Genomic DNA, 9,142 nt, shown 5'->3' on the forward strand with positions numbered 1-9,142 from the left:
ATTATGAGAAAAAAAGTAATGCTGGAAGGGAAAAATGTCTTAATGAACTTAGAATTAAACAGAGGTAAAATAAGAAAACGATGCTTATTGCATCAGAAATGGGAAAAAATAATGATGAAACCAATCAATATGATTAAATATAGTATTTTTTATGAAACATGCATGGCCCAATTTTACAGTAAAAATAATTTTATGAACAAACATCCATCCATGCACCCATTTTCTAGAGCGGTTTAGTCTTTCAGGGGTTGCAGGCTTGCTGGTGCCTAGCCCAGCAGACTTTAGGCAGTATGTAGGGGTCACCCTGAACTTCTGATTTTGTTTGCCCTAGTCATCCAGCGCAGGCTTTCAGGCTCAGGGAGAACATGCAAACTCCATACAGGAAGGCAGGCGCGAGGAGGATTTGAACTTGCGTCCCTGAACTGTGAGGCGGACGCGCTAACCACTGACCCTCCGAATGTTTTTAATGGGGGGTTCAAATAGTAAAATAATGAGAAAAGCCTTCACCACTGCCATGGAATGGATTTTCTCATTTGGCTGTTTTTTGATGATTGGCTGGAAATAAAAGTGAGCAAGCTGGGTCACAACATGACTCTCAGGCCAAACAAGTGGCGTACGCTGCCATTTCCCAGCCTTGCAATGAGTGTAAATCTCAAGTGTGAACTTGTGACAGTGGTGTGGAGATGTCAAGACGATGTGTTGCATTACACACGCAGTGAAAGAACCCACACCGAGGCTTGACTGTGAAATTCAGACAGGCCTCGATTTGGCCCTCTTCTGAAAAGCCGCACACTGAAACAAGTCCTCCCTCTGGTGACAGCAGAAAAAAAAAATGCAAAAGTGACAGATAAGAGGCAGACGTGCAGAAATAACTTTGCATATGAGTGCGCGTGAATTCTGCGGGGTTACAAGGTGCGACGTGTGATGAATGACGGTGCGGGACGAATCGCCATGGGCAGCAGCTTGTTAATGTCACACCTCCATCCCGAGATGTGATTAGCATTCCTGCGCGCCAAAAGATTGAAATCATTCCATTTGTTGATAGCGTGCATGAATATTCACGAGGAATATGATTTGGCTCGATTGGGACTCAATAGGAAAACCTGACATGTTAAGCAAAGGTTGAATCGAAAATGAGGGACTGCAATTTAAATAGCTTCCTGTTATTGGGCACATTATTGTATGGGATCCATAGCAGAATGGTCCAGTCAAATCCAACAACAAATTTGAATGTCCTACAGGCAATTTGAATTGAATGGAATGAAGATAAAACCTAAACCCAAATATCAGATTTCCATGTGATGCATGTTTTCTAACATTCGCTCTCAAACACACCTGAGTCAAATGTTTAGGATCATTTTCAAACTCCTGCAGAGTTTGCTAATAAACTAACCATTTGAATTAGGTGTGTTGAGGAGGAAAAAACCTGAAAAAATGCAGGATACCGGCCCTCAAGGACTGGATTTTGATACCTATGCTCGAGCGCAGCGGTTCTCAAATGGGGGTACGGCTGTCCCTGGGGTTACTTGAAGGAACTTTAAGGGGGGACTCAAGATTTTAAATAAAACAAACAAACAACCATGCAAAAATTCTTTAAAAACAATTATTGAAGTAATTAAAGGTTTCATAAAACCAATTTTATGTTCAGTAGGTTATTCAGTTTCATTATTTTAAAAGCCAGATTCTCCCCCATACTAGAATTGTTCCACTCAACTTGTCATGTGCCACCTCTCGTTACCTGTCAAGTTAATGATTTATTTTTTCTGAATAGATCTTTACTATGATCCCAAAAGAGAACATTTTAACATTTTTCTGTGGAAAAATATTTATTTATAATTATTTCTTTTTTGAGAACAGGTCTGACACTTTATGTTGATTGTTTTTTGTGGACAAATATTTATTAAAGATTAAGTTGATGATTTCTTTTTCTCAAAGGAAATCCCAAGAAAAGGACACTATCATTAATATTTCTCTGTGGACAAATATTAGTAATTAAGATTTATTTTTGTGAACAGATCTCTACTATGACCCCAAAAGAGGACATTTTATGTTTAATATTTTTCTGTGGACACATATGTATCCATTATTATTTATTTTTAAGAACAGGTTTGACACTTTACGTTGATTATTTTTGTGGCCAAAAAAATAGTAATAATTAAGTTATTTCTTTTTGAGGATAGATCCCTTATGATCCAAATGAAGATCAACACGATTGAATTTTGAAAGTTTTTTATGATGAATAAATCAGATGCTGATGACATGTTTTAAGTCATTTTTTCCTTCTTTTTTTTAACCTAAAAATGCTTTGCACTGGTTAAGGGGTACTTGGCTGAAAACGTATTTCACAGGGGGTACATCACTGAAAAAAGGTTGAGAACCACTGATTTACACAATTTGGGATGATGTAGTGGAAGTCTGAGGTCCTGTCACTTATAGCAGACATTTATGCTAATAAATATTGGACAGCTAAGCACACAATCAGTACCTAGCTTAATTTTAGGTTCAGTTAGTTTCAGTTTCATTTCTTTGTCAGGTCTCCTCCGATACTTTTACTTGCGTGGCTCCATTCACACATTGTTTCAGTTTCTATTCTTCCTCAAGTGTAAACCAGATGAGTCACAACAAGTTAGATGAGTTTTCAGAATATAAAGCAACGCTGTAAGCAGTGTAGAGGTCAGTAGTTGCCGGTCTTCAGAAGCATCGAAAAGCTTACATTCTTCACCCGAATGGCAGTACCAGGGTAGGTCCAGATTTGATTTGATTTTTCTTGCTCCAGAGTGCCTTTCTGAATCTGGAAACGTAAGCATTGATTACTACCATTTTACCAAATATTGTGAGCAGTGAATTATTGACATCCCATTTTCCATTTGCCTCAGTGAGCTATTGAGCAGGAGTCTCTTTCTCTTCCACTACAACAATGAGCTTTTCGGAAAACGCTGGAAAACCTACCTGTGCTTTCAAGCATTAAGTGGCCAAACTGGCAGGTCCTCTAATTACACTTCCTCTGGTGTAGTGCACGCAGAGGTGAGCACGGGGGAACCACACTAAAGGACCTTCTGAGAGGAACCATTTAAATGTTTTTAACGAATTTCTGTACATCCACTCTGTTGCGTAGATGCGTTTTCTGGATTATCTGAAAAGCTTGAATTGTGGACTCAACTACACGGTCACTTGTTACTTGTCCTGGTCACCCTGTGCAGATTGCTCGGAGGCATTAGTTGAGTTCCTCCAGAAGCATGCAAACATAAAACTTAGGATCTATATGTCACGTCTCTACTGCATCCCGATGAAGAAAAATCGAAGGGGCTTGAAACTGCTCAATGATGTCGGAGTGCACCTGGAAGTCATGAATCACGAACGTAATTCAGATGTTGTTTTTTCTACAAATTATTTGACCAGCGAGTATTATGAAAATACCAATTTCTTGTTTTCCCCTCATTCTCTGTAGATTTTGAATACTGCTGGAAAACCTTTGTTGATCATCAACAAAGTCCTTTCCCAACTTGGGACGACATTGTTGGAAACCATGATCATTATCAAACACAACTCACAGCTATTCTCCAGCAGCAGTGGTTGTGCTAGACGCTTTTATCGAGGGTGGCATGAGGTTCTTTTCATTAAGTCAATGGAGATATGTTAGTACATTCAAGTTTTATTTAACTTTGCAGTTCGTGCAAGCATTCCTGACATGTTTATGAATGATAGTGCAATATAAATTGAAGACGGGACTGCTCTAATCTGATTGACTTTTTAACTGTAAGTTTGAGCACATTTTAAAATGGAACCGAAAAAAAAAAAAAAAAACTATTCACAAAATATTTGATCTATGAACATAATGACGCTGTCTGTATTTGGCTACAGGCCAGAACAGGATGTTTGGTGACATTTCTTTTGTGCTTATTTGTTTGTTGTGCAGAGACAAACAATGTGCCTGAAACCTGAGATGAAAATCTCTTAGTTTTTTTTCCATGAATTTTGGAATTTTTATAAGGGCTGTCTGAGGTTCAAATTAAGTTTTATTGCCTTTTTTCTGCTTTTACTTCTGTTTAAAAAATGCCTCATAAAAGAACATGGAATGGGTAAAGGATTTCATGAATCATAAAACTGTCACATTAGTTATGTATAACTCAAACTAAACAAACTACTTGTTTTGACTGCAATTGATCGTTTACCATGGATTATTAGGTTCAAATGGCGCAGGTAGCTATCATGGTCAGAGTAAAGAGACTGTTATGATTGGTGGTAAATTTTGCTTCAAAAATCACCTACGAGTTGTTAGATAAACCCAAGGTGATGTGTTTGTACTACAATTATCTTTTAACATACCATGGCAAAGTCAAAGCATATTTTTAAACAGCCCCCAGCATGAAAGTTAGTCGTGAACTGACAACGCATGTAAAAAAAAAAAAAAAAAAAAAAATGATGCTGTTCAAACTTAGTGGGCAAATAGTGTTTATAAAAAGCCTTTTTGATTGACCAAATAATTGTAATTGAATAACACTTAAAACCATGATAGATGGAATTAAAACAAAATGTGTGTAGAATTTGAAAATATTAAATTGAGGTTCAAAATAATATTAGATATGCAGTACATTTGAAAACAAATGTTGAAACATTCCTTATGTCTTTATGTCATATTCTCTTAGTTGAACGCTTCCATTTCTGACTTCTTGAATGCAAAACTCTTGTTAGCGAGTGTTGGTGGCATCAGTAAATAAACCAGAGTTTTTTTTTATTTAAGTCTTCTGTGATTCTCGGAAGATGTTACAATGTATTGTTTGAGAAATAACAATCAGAAACTAGCTTCCTTTACGTTTATAACCATTAGCTGATTAAGCATTAACTGAATAATTAAGGAGTATGTAATGTGTATGATTTTTTGTTCGTTGAACATCGAGAAACAATGTGACAAAAACCTAATGTTGAAATTTCGTCTTGTTTCTTATTTTGTTTTTTATCTTATTTTTTTTGAACCAATTACTGAAGTCCATAACTCCGGGAACGGCTTTTTTGAGGGAAAACCCTAAACAAACATCCACAACGTAATATTCAGTTTTACTCTGTAGTTTATGATTCAAAAGAGACGACTTTTGTTGCATAAAAAATAACCAAGTGCCTAGTGCTAGTCAAGCAATGTATTAAACATTACTGTTTGGTTTTACATTTTTTTTCTTTGCTCCCATGTAAAATTTGTATTTTCACCAAATACCAACACTTTCAATACGATACAGACATTGGAACCTAAATTATTGCGCAATACCGATATAGATCGCATATGAACAAGAATGATGCATGCTCTTTTTAGTTTTTTAATTTGAAATGCCAAAAAAATGATCAAGGGATATTATTTAAACAAAGAACAATAGTCAGCAACAGTAGGTATGGAAAAATATGGCCCATTTTTTCCAAAATTTGGCTTACACGTATTCAACTTCAAACATGAGAATGTACTCTAATTGAATAAAATAAAAATGTGAAATAAACTTAGGGACCCTTAGTAAAAACCCCAATAAAGTATATGTCATAATTTAGAAATAGACCGACATAAATCAATACTGTTTTATTGAGTGACATCTGACCAATATCTGATATCATCAATATACAATTGAATGCAAACTTCAAAAGAATCTGTACACACACTGCAAAATTCTTACAGTCAACGTCTTTCAAAATCATTACTTGCACAATGATTTCTCAAGCAATACTGTTTCAAAATATTGATTGACAAGTCATTGTTTATCATGCCATCCATAGACTTGCTTTTTTTAAACGCAATGGACACATATACCAATCAGTTTATAATTATATATATATAAAAAAAATTTCCTTGGGATTTTTTGAGATGATTTGAACGATTACGCTATTGATCGCAATTTGCTGAGTCGTCCATCAGCAACAATAGATCAGTGACCCGCTGTTAGTGAGTGAAACAGTGCATGAGATAGAAATAGACACAAAAGCAAAGCAACAGCGAAGATCTTACGTTTTATTTATTGTACATAGATGGAAATTGTATTTCATGAAAATTCTGACTGTGGATTGTACAATAAAGAATGACGCACACATAAGCACGTGCAGTACATTTTAGCCCCACCTTTCAGATTATAAAACAAGGAGCAAGGGTCAATAGGCGGGAGTCTGAAACATTGTAAAGTTCACATTCTTCAAGTGAATGGCAGAACCAAGGTAGGTTCAGATATGCATGAGTTGCCTCCAAAGTATGGAAAAGGTTGCATATAAGGCCTACTGTATTACCTAATATTGAAGCCAATAAGATATTGACATTCTTTTCCCCTCAGCAAGATTATGAGCAGGGACGACTTTCTCTTCCACTACGAAAACGGGCTGTTGGGACAGCGCTGGGGAACCTGCTTGTGCTTTAACGCATTAAGTGACCAAGATGCCGATTCTCCTGATTCTGGGTATTTTCACAGTTCCTCTAGTGAAATGCATGCAGAGGTGAGTATGGAGATACAAACTAAAAGGGCCTTCTCAGAGGAACCCTTACATTCATGAAAACAAATCAATATGTGTGTCCACTCTGTTTTGTAGATGCACTTTCTGAATTACCTGAAAAGCTTGCATGGTGGACTCAACTTCACGGTCACTTGTTACTTGTCCTGGTCGCCCTGTGCAGAATGCTCCATGACGTTAGGCAAATTCCTTCAGAGGAATGCAAATGTTAATCTTCGCATCTTTGTGTCACGTCTTTACCGCACGGAAGTTAAGAAAAACCGCAAGGGCCTGCGACTGCTGAATGACGTTGGAGCGCACCTTCAAGTCATGAATTACGAACGTAATTAAATATATTTCACTTTTGCTTCAATTTGATTGACTAATGAGATCTCTTGTAACAATCACTTTGTTTTCTCCATAGATTTCAAATACTGCTGGAAAACGTTTGTGGATCATCGACAAAGACTGTTCCTGCCTTGGCCTGGCATGGTTGGAAATCATGATCATCATCAAGAAGAACTCACAAATATTATCAAGCAGGTAATTCGAATTTAAACGGTAAACATATTTTTGAGATTGTGGGTATCATTATCATTATCTGACATTAGTCCCACCCACTTTCCGTTATTGTTTTTTCAAGCCAGACGAAATTGTAATCGTCAATCCACTGGATGCCATTATCCTGCTTTACATGATACTCAATTGATGGATGTCGGTTCTCATTTATAACTGCCTGTCCTATAACTACAGGAGACAGTTTCATTAACATTTGTCTAAACTTGCCTAAATTTCATCTGTCACATACACTACAAGTAAAACAGTAAGAGGTACTATAAGTGTTGAATTTACTAAAAAACATTTTTAAATAAGGAACTTAAAACGTCTATCTCGCATTTCCTGGTCGCAAGAACAAAATTTGGGTGAAGACTGCAGTGGAAACTTATGGTCTCACATTTCTGAATATCTTCACAGTTACTTATGTTTTTGTTTTTTTACTGGAGCAATTTATAATGAGGAGCGACATATAGTCCAGAAAATACAAATGAAAGTACAAGGTATAATTTGTCTTATCCTCCATGTGATTTAATCTATCTTTTTGTTGTATCAGAATTGCTTTTGCACACAGGAGGGGGGAGAAAGCGTGCTTATCATCGGGACTTCCATGATTCGGCACGTGGAGATCGGCAAGTGCAGCATTTCCTGTCACCCATATGCACTGGTACAGGATGTCAACAAGGTCATCCCCCATCTGCTGGCTACACACCCGTCGCTCTCCGCCGTGGTTGCTCACGTTGGAACGTGGGACCATAACCTGGAACAGACGGAAAAACTTAAAAATGACTACATCTCCCTCATAGGCACCGTCCAAGACCTAAAGAAGCGTGCCTTAATCTCAGGTCCCTTTGTTCCCCCTTGTTTCGGGGAAGTCAAGTTTAGCCGTGTCAGACAACTCCACATCTGGCTTAAAGGATATTGTCGCAGTCGAGAGATTCCCTATGTGGACAACTTCACCACTTTTCTTGATAGATGGGACCTTTTCAAACCAGATGGCCTTCACCCAAATCTCAAAGGATCTCACCTTTTATCCATGAATATTGAACTCACTCTCCTCTCGTGCAATTCTCAAAATCACAGTCAGTAACTCCACGTTTTTGATACAGTAAGTAGTCCCTCCAACAAAAATTTAATTATACAGTATTTTAAGTTATTTTTCTGAATTACTTTGTTACACTTTACACTGCACACATGCCGTAGGTTCACACATGTCAGTGACAAAAAAAATCCTCAAAACATTTTAGAGTATTGTTCAGTCAATTATGTTGCACAACAATTACAAAACAATTTAGTTGCATTAGTTATCATGAGAAAGTTTGTATTTTGTCACCCTCAAATGAAATTAGTGATAATTTTTCTCCTTCTTTAATGCAGCGCTTCTCAAAGAGTGGCGTGGGCCCCCCTGGCGGGGGGCAAAGTGATGCCAGTGGGGGCATGGATGACCCTAGAGAAAAGGCTTTGTTTTTGTCATGTTAAGTTAAATTGCAATATAATAAGAATTTTCATCTTTTGTTTTTGTTTGTTTCAGGCACTTTGATGCACTTCTTTTTTTTCTGTTTTAGACTAAGCTGTAACCTGTATAAATGCTGTGAAATAATTAACAGTTGTTGGAAGTTGAATTATACCGTTTTTTTCTTGTGTTAATTTAGGTTCAGGTTTAAGTATACTTTTACATCTTTTATCGATAATCTTATTTAAAGTCAGTGCGTTGAGTGTGTGTGTATGTGTGGGGGCGGGGGCGAAACATTTTCTCTTTCCTGGAGGGGGGCTTGGCTGTTTAATAAAAGAGTATATATAATTTTGTCTCTGTATGTTTCTTTTAAAGACTGATATTTATTTGTCTTTATTTTCTGAAAAGCGATTGATTCTGACTGCACATTAGCATGCCATGAGAGAATAAGAAGGTCATCAATTTTTGCCACAAGTGACAAACATAACAATAATATGCTCCTCCACTGTGACACACATGCTGCTATTCAGGAACAATATTCACTTTAGATTCTATTTAACAGCCTCAACCCCCCCTTTTATTGTCTGTGTTCTCATTAGCTTGATTTGGTCCACCTGTCTGGTGATAATTTGCCCATCTAGTTTTGCTCGGTCCTATCTAATGTCCTTGTTAAAACTACCT

General features: G+C 37.1%; 1 protein-coding gene across 3 annotated transcripts; it reads left to right on the forward strand.

Annotated features, from left to right (window-relative positions):
- Window positions 1-2,631: 2,631 nt before the first annotated feature.
- On the forward strand, window positions 2,632-8,743 carry LOC148413868 (DNA dC->dU-editing enzyme APOBEC-3C). 3 transcript variants are annotated; one of them, XM_088432318.1, is made up of 6 exons: window positions 2,632-2,740; window positions 6,300-6,459; window positions 6,553-6,796; window positions 6,878-6,996; window positions 7,565-8,116; window positions 8,386-8,743. In XM_088432318.1, exons 1-5 carry the CDS (start codon window positions 2,727-2,729, stop codon window positions 8,096-8,098), a joined length of 1,071 nt encoding a protein of 356 aa, XP_088288444.1. In that variant the 5' UTR covers window positions 2,632-2,726; the 3' UTR covers window positions 8,099-8,116; window positions 8,386-8,743. The 3 variants fall into 3 exon arrangements, with proteins under 3 accessions (XP_088288444.1, XP_088288443.1, XP_088288445.1); XM_088432317.1 differs by having other exon boundaries at window positions 7,565-8,743; XM_088432319.1 differs by having other exon boundaries at window positions 7,583-8,743.
- Window positions 8,744-9,142: the final 399 nt, after the last annotated feature.

This window comes from Hippichthys cyanospilos, chromosome 13 (assembly GCF_059441005.1).
Source record: "Hippichthys cyanospilos isolate Australia breed blue-spotted pipefish chromosome 13, RoL_Hcya_1.0, whole genome shotgun sequence".
NCBI lineage: Eukaryota > Metazoa > Chordata > Actinopteri > Syngnathiformes > Syngnathidae > Hippichthys > Hippichthys cyanospilos.

Excerpts from the sequence above, each read along its gene's own strand:
- LOC148413868 (XM_088432317.1), top strand. Across the intron at positions 6,797-6,877 it reads TCAAGTCATGAATTACGAAC|ATTTCAAATACTGCTGGAAA; the intron begins GTAATTAAATAT and ends TTTTCTCCATAG. Across the intron at positions 6,997-7,564 it reads TCACAAATATTATCAAGCAG|AATTGCTTTTGCACACAGGA; the intron begins GTAATTCGAATT and ends TTGTTGTATCAG.